General features: G+C 43.0%; 1 protein-coding gene across 1 annotated transcript in view; it reads right to left on the bottom strand.

Annotated features, from left to right (window-relative positions):
• Window positions 1–3,078: 3,078 nt before the first annotated feature.
• The window catches only part of LOC107132327 (cytochrome P450 2J2), a 43,300-nt gene continuing 30,935 nt past the window's right edge, over window positions 3,079–15,443 (bottom strand). The window contains exons 7-10 of the mRNA XM_024989858.2: window positions 15,295–15,436; window positions 14,761–14,948; window positions 11,902–12,040; window positions 3,079–3,601 (exon numbers count right to left, since the gene is read on the bottom strand). Coding sequence (XP_024845626.2) covers window positions 3,423–3,601; window positions 11,902–12,040; window positions 14,761–14,948; window positions 15,295–15,436 — 648 coding nt within the window. The 3' untranslated portion in view covers window positions 3,079–3,422. The remainder of the gene's footprint in view (window positions 3,602–11,901; window positions 12,041–14,760; window positions 14,949–15,294; window positions 15,437–15,443) is intronic.

Genomic DNA, 15,443 nt, shown 5'->3' with positions numbered 1-15,443 from the left:
CCCTCTGCAATGTTTTTGGAAGAATTTGAGGAGGATATATGTCAGCTCTTTTCTAAACGTTTGATAGAATTTGCCTGTGAAGCCATCCGGCCCTGGGTTTTTGTTTGTTATTAGATCACAGTTTCAATTTTAGTGCTTGTGACTGGCATGTTCATAATTTCTATTTCTTCCTAGTTCATTATTGGCAAGTTGTACTTTTTTAAGGCTACAGCTGTACTTTAAGGTATTATATGCAAAGTAAACTGTTACTTGATTTAATATATATATTACATTTATATTTATTCACAATAAAATGTTATATACTATATAATTGAAATCTAATTGATTATATATGAATATTTAATATATTAAACAAAATATGTTAAATATGAACAATAGGTGGCTTCCTGGAGGCATTGACTTGAATCCCTTACAAGAAGGAGGGGGTGGGAATTTGCAACATAGTAGTGTCATCTTGCTAAAAGAGAAAATACATTGGAATTTGGGATGAATGACATGGACCAATGTCCCTGGGCACTCATCCTCAGTGCCCACCTCCTTCCTTCTTGGTAGCTTAGCAATAAGCAAGTTTGAGTTAGATCACAGGGAGAAGAGCTTGACATGGAGGTAGGCTCTGGGGTTCTCAGGTCACACATAGAAACTCACCTAGGACACTGTCCTTGTTTCTTAGGCATCTGCCAGCTCCTGCCTCCTGTCTGTAAACACACAGGGGAGTGGGAAGTGGCTCCTCTGCTAGAGCCCCTGCTTGGTGCATGTCCTGCAGTCATGCCTGACCTGAATATGTTTCTATACAACTCAGGGTATCCTGAGTGCCCTGCTCCTCATCTACTTGTAAAGGGCCAGCCTCCAACCTAACTTTATATAACACTGCAGCCTGTGCATGTCAGTGTCTCTAAGGGAGGACGAGGGTGAAGGGAATATTCACAGCCTGGGTGCTTTCCAGTAAAATCTGCATCTCATCCACGATGTCACAGAACATGTCATATGCTGGCATGCTATGTGTCAGATACAGACACAAAGGAAGAGGGAAAGATGACATGGAGCTTCCAAAATAGATGAGGAATAAGAGAGTTACAAAAGGACAGAAAACAAAATCCTTGTTAATGCTTTTACAGTAGAGAATTCATACTTAAGGGTCTCTGAAATATGAGCTTTGAGGAAAAAAGGAGACATTTTGCAAGTTCAGAAATTCAGCTACTCCCAGCCCTGTGTCCTGTAGCTTTCTGGTTAATTGTGATCACATGCTACTTGGGTCTGGGTCCCACTGCATCTATTAGGGCAGGATGAGTGTCCAGGAGTTTTCCATTGATTCCACAGGGAGTAGGTAAATGCCTGCCCTACCGACTCTAGTAAACATGATTCTAGTAAATCATGGAAAATGCACAGCAGAGCATGAATGGACCTTGGAGATGATTCAGTAGAGTTCATTTAACAGTTGAGGAGACTGAGTAGATAAGGGAAAGTATTTTGGCCAGTTTGCAGTCTCCTATGACAATGATCTGACTGCAGAAACCCAGAGCGGATGACAAGGTCTCAGATGCTCGGGAAGTTCAAGGTCTGGTTTGATTGGTTTCATTTCAGAAATATCATTTAGGGTGTTTTCTAGAGATGCAACTTTTCAAGAGGTTACAAAGAAAGTGCACTCTGGTGGGCAGCTGGGGTTCTAACTTTTTACTCTAGTACATACCATCTCCCTGCCCTTCAGGACACACAACTATTTCTCCCAGACTTACTCTTGACTCTGACAGGCTCAGGCTAGCTCCAGCCAGACACTCTCACTCCTTCTCTCTTGCCTCCTCTTCCTACTTCTGATTCCCTTTCTAATGGTGCCATGATTTAGCTTTTCTCTAAATCCCAAGCAACAGGGATGAAAAGGCCCATGTCCTCAAGTGCCTTTTTGTTCTGAGATATTTAAATTTCTTAAATTCTAACACTTGAGAAAAATAACTTTTCTTTATGGATAAGTCCATTTTATAGGTGTGTTGATATTTGTCTGCATGGGGTTGGCATCCAAATTCCAGGGACTCTCAGTGGCACCTGGCCTTTCCATTGATACCATTTTTGCCCCTCAGTGACCACACACAGGAGGGCTAACAGGATTCTGGCATTTCTGTTTCCTTCTATACTATACTTCACCAGAGCTCATCAGTTGTGTTTAGCCTGGGAATACTTGTCAATCAAAAGCTGACAAGCAATATATACTAAAAGATCACAACCATCAAGTTGTTAACACCAATCATGGGGCTGGGAGTAAATGCATGAGAGGATTTAAGGTAAGGAGGCACAGTAATGACAGAACCTATTTCCACATTTGTTCCCTCCTAACCTGTGAAGAAAGCTGAGCACTGAAGAATTGATGCTTTTGAAGTGTGGTGTTGGAGAAGACTCATGAGAGTCCCTTGGACTGCAGGGAGATCCAACCAGTCCATTCTAAAGGAGATCAGTCCTGGGATTTATTTGAAAGGAATGATGCTGAAGCTGAAACTCCAGTACTTTGGCCACCTCATGCGAAGAGTTGACTCCTTGGAAAAGACTCTGATGCTGGGAGGGATTGGGGGCAGGAGGAGAAGAGGACGACAGAGGATGAGATGGCTGGATGGCATCACCGACTCGATGGACATGAGTTTGGGTAAACTCTGGGAGCTGGTGATGGACAGGGAGGCCTGGCGTGCTGCGATTCATGGGGTCGCAAAGAGTTGGACATGACTGAATGACTGAACTGAACTAAACTGAACCTGAGTTCCATACTTGGTTATTGTGGTGACATTCTTATTGGCTCTGGTGTCCAAGGCTAAGGTAGTGTTTCCTTAGATAAATCAGAGGAACTCCTTCTCCATAGGAACCTGTCTATAAATCAGGAATCCACCTGCCCTGCTATTTCCCAGGGGTCAGTCTGAGGGAGAAGCAGGATAAGCTTGCCCAGGGCTACCAAGTATAAGTGCCTTTCTGGCTGACCTCCATAGCTGTCCCAGACCCAACTTCTAACTCTTATCCACTATTTGGCACCTCTTTGACCCAGGCCATTTCAACAGACCAGAAGCAAAACCAAGCTAAGGAAGGAAGTAGGGAGGAGGCAGATCACAGCTATGACTTTTATGATGTGCTTTATGGTTTCCAAGCCATTTAAAGTCCATTATTTCCTCTGATCTATATAGTAGATTTTCCTTTAGAGATGGAATCATTGTCCACTTTAAATCTTCTGGATGAAAACGAAATCACTCACAACATAACTCATTTGCTCAGGGCCCCACTGGAGATGGCAAAGCTGGGGTTTGGTTCCAGTTTCCTCTGAGTCCAGTTCCTGTGACATATCCTAGAGGCACTGGATGCTGTTCCCTCACTTCTGAGCAGATGCCCTGCCTTGGGGTGTGTGAGAAAGCTCATTCTTCCTGCTTTTCTTCACTCCCCCGACCCCAGCAACTTCAGCCCCGAGGAACAGCACAGAGCCGGTGGCTGACTGGGGCAAGGGTCAAGCTAACTCTGAACTTCAGGCTCAACTTCTCATTCTCTGGAGGCCTGAAGGTAAATTTTTGCAGAAGTGAAGTAAAGAAAATAAACAACTCAGCTCTGGCCAACTGTTCTCCAAGGCACATCCGTTTTCCTAAAAGACAAAAATATGAGTACCTCATTTGGTTTGTGCCAGCAAGGACTGAAATCTTCCACCACATCTTGCAAAACCTGAGCAAATCGCAGGCCTGCTTGGCCCTGAGCCTTTACGCACTCAGCTTATTTAATCACGACCACCTGGGGTAACCTAAGCCCAGTGAGGTCATTCCACAATCACACACTCCAGTGCCTTCAGGACTCAGACAGTCGAGCAACGGTGAAGAGGCAGGCTGTGGATGAAGCAAGTGAGCAGCCAAGGTTGACCTATAAATGTGGTCTAGCCAAAAGTCTTACAAAAATCCATTAGCAAACGGTAAGGACAAAAGCAAAACTCTGTGTTTACCTCTCTCAATTTTCAAAAAAAAATGTTGAAAGTTAAAAGAAAGTAAATGTCAAAGCAAGGTTTTTCAAGTATGAGGCATCTTTTCCCTATGTCAAGTATTCCCCCATCATGACCGGGAATCTTCCTGCCAGGGTTCCCCATGCAGGGCCAACCTCATCTCATCCCACCTGTGTTTGCCTGCTCTAGGCTTCCCCCAGCCCCTCCTCTTCACGATGCCTTCTTGCCCAACTTGGGCAACAACACCCCACAAAAGACTCTATCATCATCTCTCTTGTGAGTGTTTTAATAGCTCACTTTCTCCCTAATTAATATATGTTCATGGCAAAAATGAAAAAAGTGTGAAAAGTATAAAAATATTAAAACATATTTTAATCCCCAAATCCAGAAAAACCCTCGTTAACATCTTACATAGTTCCTCACTATCTCAGTAAAGATTCTCCTGGATATCATCAGTGGGATTACCCTCTGAAGTTAATTGTGAGCATGACTTTTGCTACTTTTTGCTTTCCCATGTAATGAAATATTCTTGGGAAATGGTTAATGCAGGATGCCTCTATTTTGTACTCTGCCTGTAACCAGTTGTTGAGAAATTCAGAGTTTCAGATAGACTGAAAACCACAATCAGAAAACTAACCAATCTGATCGCATGGAACACAGCCTTGCTAACTCAATGAAACTACGAGCCATGCTGTGTAGGGCCACCCAAGACAGACAGGTCATGGTGGAGAGTTCTGACAAACCGTGGTCCACTGGAGAAGAGAATAGCAAACCACTTCAGTATCCTTGCCTTGAGAACCCTATAAGCACTATGAAGAGGCAAAAAGATAGGACAGCGAAAGATGAACTCCCCAGGTAAGTATGTGCCCAATATGCTTCTGGAGAAAAGTAGAGAAATAACTCCAGAAAGAATGAAGAGATGGAGTCAAAGCAAAAACAACACCCAGTTGTGGATATGGCTGGTGATAGAAGTAAAGTCTGATGCTGTAAAGAGCAATACTGCATAGGAACCTGGACTGTTATGTCCATGAATCAAGGCAAATTGGAAGTTGTCAAACAGGAGATGGCAAGAGTGAATGTAAACATTTTAGGAATCAGCAAACTAAAATGGACTGAAATGGGTGAATTTAACTCAGACAAACATTACATCTACTACTGTGGGCAGGAATCCCTTAGAAGAAGTGGAGTAGCCATCATAGTCAACAAGAGTCCTAAATATACTACTTGGATGCAATCTTAAAAATGACAGAATGATCTCTGTTCATTTCCAAGGCAAACCACTCAATATCACAGTAATCCAAGACTATGCCCCAACCAGTAATGCTGAAGAAGGTGAAGTTGAACGGTTTTATGAAGGCCTACAGGAACTTCTAGAACTAACACCCAAAAAAGATGTCGTTTTCATTATAGGGGACTGGAATGCAAAAGTAGGAAGTCAAGAAATACCTGGAGTAACAGGCAAATTTGGCCTTGGAGTACCGAATGAAGCAGGGCAAAGGTTAATAGAGTTTTACCAAGAGACCGCACTGGTCATAGCAAACACCCTCTTCCAACAACACAAGAGAAGACTCTATACATGGACATCACCAGATGGTCAACACCAGAATCATATTGATTATATTCTTTGCAGCTAAAGATAGAGAAGCTCTATACAGTCAGCAAAAACAAGAACAGGAGCTGACTGTGGCTCAGATCATGAGCTCCTTATTGCCAAACTCAGACTGAACTTGAAGAAAGTAGGGAAAACCACTTGACCATTCAGGTATGACCTAAATCAAATCCCTTAAGATTATACAGTGCAAGTGACAAATAGATTTAAGGTATTATATCTGATAGAGTGCCTGAAGAACTATAGATGGAGGTTTATGACATTATACAGAAGGCAGGGATCAAGACCATCCTCAAGAAAAAGAAATGCAAAAAGACAAAATGGTTGTCTGAGGAGGCCTTACAAATAGCTGTGAAAAGAGGGGAAGCAAAAGGCAAAGGAGAAAAGGAAAGATATACCCATTTGAATGCAGAGTTCCAAAGAGTAGCAAGGAAAGATAAGAAAGCCTTCCTCAGTGATCAATACAAAGAAATAGAGGAAAACAATAGAATGGGAAAGACTAGAGGTCTCTTCAAGAAAATTAGAGATACCACAGGAACTTTTCATGCAAAGATGGGCACAATAAAGGATAGAAATGATATGGACCTAACAGAAGCAGAAGATATTAAGAAGAGGTGGCAAGAATACACAGAAGAACTGTACAAAAAAGATCTTCACAACCCAGATAACTGCGATGGTATGATCACACACCTAGAGCCAGACATCCTGCAATGCAAAGTCAAGTATGCCTTAGGAAGCATCACTATGAACAAAGCTAGTGGAGGTGATGGAATTCCTGTTGAGCTCTTTCAAATCCTAAAAGATGATGCTGTGAAAATTCTGCACTCAATATGTCAGCAAATTTGGAAAACTCAGCAGTGGCCATAGGACTGGAAAAGGTCAGTTTTCATTCCAATCCCATAGAAAGGCAATGCCAAAGAATGCTCAAGCTACTGCACAATTGCACTCATCTCACACGCTAGTAAAGTAGTGCTCAAAATTGTCCAAGCCCAGCTTCAACAGTACGTGAACTGTGAACTTCCAGATATTCAAGCTGGTTTTAGAAAAGGCCGAGGAACCAGAGATCAAATTCCCAACATCTACTGGATCATCAAAAAAGCAAGAGTTCCAGAAAAACATCTACTTTTGCTTTATTGACTATGCCAAAGCCTTCGTCTGTGTGGATCACAACAAACTGGAAAGTTCTTCAAGAGATGGGAATTCCAGACCACCTGACCTGCCTCCTGAGAAATTTGTATGCAGATCAAGAAGAAACAGACATGATCTGGACATGCAGCTAGACATGGAACAACAGACTGGTTCCACATAGGGAAAGGAGTACATCAAGGCTGTATATTGTCACCCTGCTTATTTAATTTATATGCAGAGTACATCATGAGAAACGCTGGGCTGGATGAAGCACAAGCTGGAATCAAGATTGCTGGGAGAAATATCAATAACCTCAGATATGCAGATGACACCACCCTTCTGGCAGAAAGCGAAGAAGAAATAAAGAGCCTCTTGATGAAAGTGAAAGAGGAGAATGAAAAAGTTGGGTTAAAACTCAACATTCAGAAAACTAAGATCATGACATCCAGTCCCATTACTTAATGGCAAATAGATGGGTAAACAGTGGAAACAGTGACAGACTTTATTTTGGGGGGCTCCAAAATCACTGCAGATGGTGACTGTAGCCATGAAATTAAAAGATGCTTGCTCCTTGGAAGAAAAGTTATGACCAACCTAGACAGCATATTAAAAAGCAGAAGCATTACTTTGCCAACAAAGGTCTATCTAGTCAAAGCTATGGTTTTTCCAATAGTCATGTATGGATGTGAGACTTGGACTATAAAGAAAGCTGAGCACTGAAGTATTGATGCTTTTGAACTTGAGAGTCCCTTGGACTGCAAGGAGATCCAACCAGTCCATCCTAAAGGAAATCAGTCCTGAATATTCATTGGAAGGACTGATGATGAAGCTGGAACTCTAATACTTTGGTCACCTGATGCAAAGAACTGACTCATTTGAAAAGACCCTGATGCTGGGAAAGTTTGAAGGTGGGAGGAGAGGGGACAACAGAAGATGAGATGGTTGGATGGCATCACTGACTTAAGGGACATGAGTTTGAGTAAACTCCCGGAGTTGGTGATGGACAGGGGGGCCTGCTGTGCTGCAGTCCATGGGGTCACAAATTTCAGACATAACTGAGGGACTGAACTGAACTGAACTGAATTGAAAAAAAAAAAAGAAATTGGCTTAAATTGCAGGAAATGAAAAATTTGTTTTAGATGGCACCAGATCAGCCATATTATAAATACCCAAAATTCTCCTAGAAAAATCCATATTTTGGGATAAAACTGCACCCTTAGAGTCGGGATCCAGGATTACATTACTGGTTCCATCAGTAACCAGCTCTGGGCTCTGAGTAAATTGCTTATTTTCATCACCATATACAATTTTCACTTGTCAAACCTGTGAAGTAATTGCTCTCCTAAGTACTATATATGGCTGATCAAGGATACCAGTAAAAAGGAGATTTGAGTGTGATTTATAAGTCATGAGAAGGAGTGCTACCTTATTTCAAGGCTTCATCCTGCATTATGGGAAACACAGACTTTCTTCTTGGTGCATGTACTAACTCACCATCACTGACTAACCAGATCAGTCACTAGAAGTGAGAGCATTGACCTAGGGTTTTTGAGAGAAGATCTTCCTAATCTTATCTCCATGATTCAGTGATATTTCTGGAAATTGAGGACTCAGACTCTTGCCTTTCATGAAGATATCTGCTGCTTTGTTGGATCGAAAGGGAAAACTTAAATGAAGAAAAGAAAATATATGTTTGCATAACACCTTTGTAATCTCCCCAGCTGTGCATGTCTCCTAATTCCACACCTGACCTTCTTTCCAAGAGAAGGGAGGGTGCTTTTTCACACCCTGTTCCTTCAGGGAAACTTTCTTTATAAAGTGCTGGATCAGGTATGAGGCAAAGCAACTGAGCCCTAAAAACGGGAGTCTGGTGGGAATAAACCTGACGGCAGTGCTGACACTTTAAGTCAGTGGATTTTCCGGTTTCTGTTTCCATTTCTGCTTCGCTAGTCCTCATTTAGTCACAGCTGAGGGGATCCCCAAATTGCTAGCTTGGTCTGAATCACTCTTCTTGGGCAGAAAGAAAGATAGTGAGATCACCTGACTGCAATACTGGCTCCAATTTCCCCCCTCTCCCCAAACCCCCATCATTTGCAATGTGATTCCATAGCCCTTCCCATAAAAATCGTGCTATTTGCCCTTTCCCTTGAACTGGGGCTCACAGTATGGCCTGCTTGGGCACCAGAATGCAGTGGGAGTGATGGTCGCCAGTTCCCAGCCTGGCCTTTGGGAGGCACTGTGTGCTTTCTTCCCTTCTGGGGTCTTGTCTTCTACATGCACACAAGCTAGATGGGCTAGCTTGCTGGAGGAGGAAACTTGGAAAAGAGCCCTATTGTCCCAGCTGATGTCATCCTAGATCAGCCTTCAGCCAGCTGACGTCCCTAATGGGCAAGAGAGGCCAGCTAAGAACAGTGGAGCTCTCAGTTCAACTGTAGCCTTGTGAGCAATAACATACACTTATTGTTCTAAGTCATTGAGTTTGCCACCTTTGTGATGCAGCAATGTAACAATTGATACATATGATATGAATTTAGTGAATCTTAAAATGGAAGGGCCTTTAAGTAGGAAAATTCTAAGTGTGTTAGGGAGAACACTAGATTAGAACTATGTATATAACCAACAAGGACCTACTGTATAGCATAGGGAACTATACGCAATATTTTGTAATAACCAGTAAGGTGGAAACCTAGAAAGAAAAAGATATATATGTATCTATAACTAAATCTTTACCATGTGAGCCAGTAGCTCAGCTGGTAAAGAATCCGTCTGCAATGCAGGACACCCTAGTTTGATCCTTGGATCACAAAGATCCCCTGGAGAAGGGATAGGCTACCCACTCCAGTATTCTTGGGCTTCCCTGGTGGTTCAGTCGGTAGATCTGCCTGCAAAGTTGGAGACCTGGGTTTGATCCGTGGGTTTGGGAAGACCCCCTGGCAGAGGGAGAGCATGGCAATCCACTCTCGTATTCGTGCCTGGAGAATCCCCATGGACAGAGGAGCCTGGTGGGCTGTAGTCCATGGGGTCACAAAGAGTTGGACATGATTGAGCAACTAAGAACATAGCTAAATCACTTTGCTGTACACCTGAGACTAATACAATATTGTAAATCAACTATACTTCAACAAAAATTTAAAAGAAACCAGAAACTTGAGTCTTCAGCCCTTTTATGCCAATTCCTTGGGCACATGACCTTGGATGAGAAATAACTTTCTCTTAATCCTAATTTCCTTTCACTGAGAAAGGAGATACTAATCGTTTTCCTAACTGTTAATAATTGGGTTGCTGTAAGTATAAAATAAAATAATTTGCTTGCAAATGAAATCTGTAGTAGGAAGGATGTGTTTCAACTCTAAATAACAAAAAATACAGTGAAGCAATAAAAATTATAACACTTAAGATAAAACAGCTGAAACTCTGCACTATAATAAGAAACATAAAGCTCTTGTAGGCAAGAAGTCTACGCTTCCCAGGTGGTGCTAGTGGTAAGAATCCACCTGCTAATGCAGTAGACTTAGAAGATATGGGTTCAAACCGTGGGCTGGGAAGATTCCCTGGAGGAAGGCATGGCAATGCATCCAGTATTCTTGTCTGGAGATTCCCATGGACAGAGGAGCCTGGCAGGCTATAGCCCATAAGGTTGCAAAGAGTCAGACATGACTGAAGCGACTTAGCATGCACCAAGGCAGACAAGAAGTCTGGAAGGTTTTCCAACATTCTCATGTCTGCTTTCATATTAAAAAGTGACTTGTGCAAGTGAGCAAAGGTGGCAGAGAACCAGAGAAAGAAAGAAGATCTAATTGGAATCAGTCCAGATACATGCAGGACAGTGTCCTATAGCAGAAAAGCCTGGGCTCTGTATCATGCCTACATGGGGTCAATTTCCAGTCCCTCCCTTTCTGTGCCTTTGTGGCATGATCAATAAGATTATACTGTCACAGAAAGTCAATGTCTATTTAATTTAACTTAATGATAAGAAAATTGTTGCGAAATTCAGAGCATTCACTCACTGTAGCATTTAGTTACTTTCTTGGGAGACGTTTCTAGGAAGTGCATAGGCTTTATTTGATAAACCTGGTGAACACTGAGTTCAGTCTCTGCTCTGTGAGCTTTATGACTATAGATACCACAGTTGACCCTGTTGAGCTGCAGTTTCCTCCCTTATCTCCAGTGTGGTGACTAGAATTTGGACCTTGTAATTTTAAGGTTGAACACATGGTCCTTAAAAGTTGCACTGGTTTTTTTCCTACCTAATCATTGTCATATTCTCAGGGCTGCATAATTGACACATAATAGGTGCTTAGAAAACATTTATAGAATTAAGGATTTGGGAAATTATTTAAAATGATCTCAGTAACATACTTAACTCATTACCTGGTAAATAAAAGACTTTTCCTTCCTCATTTCACAAAGTTATGAGTAAAACACCACTTTGGAACTGGCTGGCTGGGAAACATGAGAGAAAGAGTTTTCTCTGCATTCTCTTTCATATATTTCAAGTTATACACCATGTAAATGTATTAACTAGATGTGTAAAGGATGCTGTTATTCAGTCACTAAGTTGTGTCTGACTCTTTGCGACCCCATGTACCGCACTACACAGACTTCCCTGTACTTCACCACATCTCAGAGTTTGCTCAAACTCGTGTCCATAGCATTGATGCTATCAAACCATCTCATTTAAAAAAGTAAAAGGACCTCTTCAGGAAGAACATATTATAGATAGAATCTCATCTACTTAAGCCCATGGCACCTAGAGTCATTTGTAATGCCCATAATGATAAGAAAACAGTCCCTTTACTGGAACCTCTCCTACCCCTTCTTAGCAATTAGCTTTATGTTTTTGTGAATGGGAAGCACTAAAAAGATCTCGGAATACTTTAAGTTCTATAAAGATGGCAAGTGCCCAACCTTCTTTTGTGGGTACCAGGCAGAGGCTAAGTTCCTCTCCCCAAAGTTCCTAGGGACCAAACAATTTAAAGCTGAAATCTCCATCAGAGTCAAGCCAGGGCTTAGGATATAAGAGAGTGAATCCTGGTGATGCTCAGCCCAGGGAAACCTGCAATGCACCCACAGCAAGAGTGAGTCATGCTAGGCAGGGCTATCTAGAGACATGCCAACTAAAGCAAAGCATCATAGGAAGAGCAGGGCTGAGAGAGCATCAGAAGAAGGGCTGAGAGAGGGACTCTGGGTTCCCACACTCCTATTTCCAGATACTCACCTATTGAAAAAGGCAGAAAGGATTCCCTTTTCTTAAACTGTCCATTTTCCAAGAAATGCTCTGGATTGAAGGTGTCAGGGGTGGCCCATTCTGCAGGGTCCCTGTGCAGTGCAGTCAGATTGGTCACAACCACGGTTCCCTGGAGAAAGCAGGAGGCTCATGCAAGACATGACACACACAGCAGATGTGTGCCGAGGGGCAGCAGTCCCCCAGGCTCCCACATCAAGGCTGATCGAACTTCTTCGGCCTCCCCAACCCTGTACCTGCTGAGCTCAACCCCTAGGACCCTGCTCTTTGCCAAGGGACAGCTTACAATGATGGACTGGAATTGTCTGCTGGGAATTTTATCAGCAAAATGTGACTACTCTTAGTGCAGAATGGGAAGATGTGTGCATTAATGAGAGAATAATGTGACAGTGCGTAGGCAGTTCTGGACCAAAATCAACCCCGTTGCTCAGTGAAGTGGTAAATATGGCAGCCTCCCCAACATGAAAAATGTCTCATTCATCTGTTTCTCCCATTCTCTTCCCTCCATTATCTCACACATTCCAGAGAAGGTTTAATAATACAATCAGGTCACCTAGTGGAAAGAACCACTATTCTTTCCGGCTTGCAGCAAGAAACCCAAGAGTCCTCCTTAATGGCCCCCCACCTTTACTTCATTCTGCCTTCATTCCATCCTTTTCCAGCCTTGTCAATTTTCCTTGAAATTCCTCTTGATTCTATCACCTCCATGTTATTTCCCCCCACTGTCTGGTCCAAGATACTACCTTGGTTGTCCACACTCCTACAGTAGGCCTAACTATAACTCTATATCCTCTTCCCCCTTCAAAGTGCTTCACACACGGAAAGCAGAGTTAGCTCTTGAGATGATTTAGTTATGTCCCTCCTAGCCACCCAACACTCCTGGAACTTGATAAAAAACCCTCCAAATAGTTCTCATCACTCAGATTAAGGACCTATCACCATCCCTCTGTCTGAGTCATGGTCCTTCTGCCTGCACTCCCACTATATCAAGCCTTTTTCAGTTTCTCAATCATACCACTGCTTCCCATATCTTTTTGCATGGTGGCCTCTGGGCATCTTCATGCCAGTGACTACTCACTAGAGTTGCCAGTGCCAGGGTCTTTGTCCCTGCCGTGAGCCCCAGCTGCCCCCTGCCTCTGCAGGAGACCTTCCAATATTAGTAGGTAGGTCTGGTCCAGACTCTTATGAGGTCACTGCTATTTTTCCATGGGTCTCAGTATGCACATGACCCAAGAGTGGAGTTGATGCTTCCTTTAGTCCAGTGGAATTCCTGCAATAAAAAGGCTGCTGACATTCAAAGCCAGATTCTTGGGGGCTCCTCCTCCTGATGCCAGACCCTCAGGCTGGGAAGATTGCCTTGGGGCTCAGGACTTTTGCTCCTGTGGCAGAACTTCTATAGTATAATTGTTTTCCAGTTTGCAAGTTGCCCACCCAGTGGGTAAGGGTCTTGCAGAACAGTACTTAAAAAAATCTTACAAAACCAATCTCTTGAGCTAGGATGGTTCTCTGGAGCTAAGTGAATTGCTGTGAATATGTGAAGATCACCTGTAATATCATCTAGACCTCAGAATTCATCCATAAGATGGTCAATCAACTAGAAAATAGTAAATGAAATCACTGCAGGAATAGCTGCTTCTCCAAGGGCTGCAGGGACCATGACCAAGGCGAGCCCAAAGCATAGGCTCTTCTGGTTTTATCTTGAAATCAACACCAGGTTCGACACACAAAGAGGGACTCAGACAAACTGAAATGGATCCATGGAAATGGACTAAGGTGTCGAGAAAGCAAAACTGTGAATGTGCAGTGTGCAGAGAAGGCACTAGTAGGGACAGAAGAGCTGATTGCTGAGATCCTAAGAGTGATTGGCAGAGCGCAGAACTGCCTTTGTGAGGACAGGGAACTTAACAGGGTCCTACCGAGAACAATTTAAGGAGCTTCTTTTAAAGTAAAGCAAGTCCTGTGGAGAAAACATGGTATAGCACAAAAAAGATGAGCCTGGGGCCCAGAACACATCTATTTCTTTAACCCCACTCTTGTCACTTTGTACACCAGAGATTTTATGTGAGATCAGTCAGCTCTGAACCTTCATTATAAATTTGTAAAAAAAAAAAAAAAGGTAGAATTATTCTGAGGACTGACTAAGTTGAAAGAACCTATATAGTCCATAGTACATGATCACTGCTTAAAAACCATTGGTTCTTTCACTCCTGTGAGATTCAATGTGCACAGGCTTGGATCGATCCCCTTGTGAGGTAGGCCCATCAAGGGACTGTAAGTCAAGGCTGGAAGCGATACCTGTGGGGATATTATGTTAGAAACACCAGTTTAATGTGATGTTGGCCCAGGAGGTCTCAACTGTCTCTCATATTTCAACATTCTAAACCCCCAGGATTTTGAAACAGAATTTTCCAAAATAAGTCTGGCAGGTCCCTATCCTGTGAAAAGCTCTCCCATGGCAAAGAAAAGGACCTCATGGCAAAGTCTGACTGAGAATTGCTGCCTGCTGTTTCCCCACAAGAATTAACAATGCACGTCAGGCAGTAAAAAGAATGAGAAATCTCATAGCAGAGAAAAGCCAGGCTTTGTCTGAACATGTTTGACGTAGGAATCCCCCTTCTCCTCTAGAACAACTATTAACATTTATTTGAACTAATATTCTAAAGACCCCATGTAAAGAAAAATATCTAGAATTACATCAGTGGTAATATATCTCCCTGTCCAATTAAGTGTTTCCCTAAGACAAGAAAACACATCGCATTTGCCATTGAGATTTCCATCATTTACAAATATGAGCTTGGAGATCTAAGGTTATTGGTGTGAGCCTCTAACTACCTTGGGCAGGTGGTATCCAGCCAGGGTGGTGTCCACTGCCACCTCCCGGGGCACGTTCAGAGGGATAATGTTCCCCATTCGCAGCACCTCATGGATGACAGCGTTGGTGTAGGGCATGGACTCTCGAGCAGCCGTGCTTGGCTGTTGTGATTGGCCAAGCACCCTGTCAATCTCAGCTTGGACTTTTTCTGAAAAAAGCAGAGGTGGTTCTATTATTCTGTTTTTCCATAACTCTCCTTGAGCCTGGTTAAGTTAAGGAATGAAATAACCAGCATCAAAGTGGCTATCTTAGGCTCTCCAGACTAGCTTCTCAGGGAGGTATGAAAGTGGGAAGTGGGCCCTGGTGTGAGACAAATTAGGTGGAAAACTCTTGCTAAACAACATTCCTGCTGCAAGTTCCTAAAGCTGTGGGAGCCTCAGGTTCCTCTTATTAGTGAGGGTGAACCAACATTCCCTTTAGGAATATTGAGACACTGATGAACTAATTTATGGAAGCATACTGGCCTGGCCCAGCCCATCCACTAATGAGCTCACCTTGGATTTCGGGGTTAAGGGCCATGTAGAGCAGCCCCCAGCGCAGGCTGGTTGAAGTTGTCTCTGTTCCAGCAAGGAAGAGGTCCAAGGTGCTGTAGATGAGGTTTTCTTCACGGAAACTTGAAGCATCACCTCCCTTATGCTAGAAA

The sequence above is a fragment of the Bos taurus genome, chromosome 3 (genome assembly GCF_002263795.3).
Source record: "Bos taurus isolate L1 Dominette 01449 registration number 42190680 breed Hereford chromosome 3, ARS-UCD2.0, whole genome shotgun sequence".
NCBI lineage: Eukaryota > Metazoa > Chordata > Mammalia > Artiodactyla > Bovidae > Bos > Bos taurus.
This window is presented reverse-complemented; position numbering and strand designations above follow the sequence as displayed.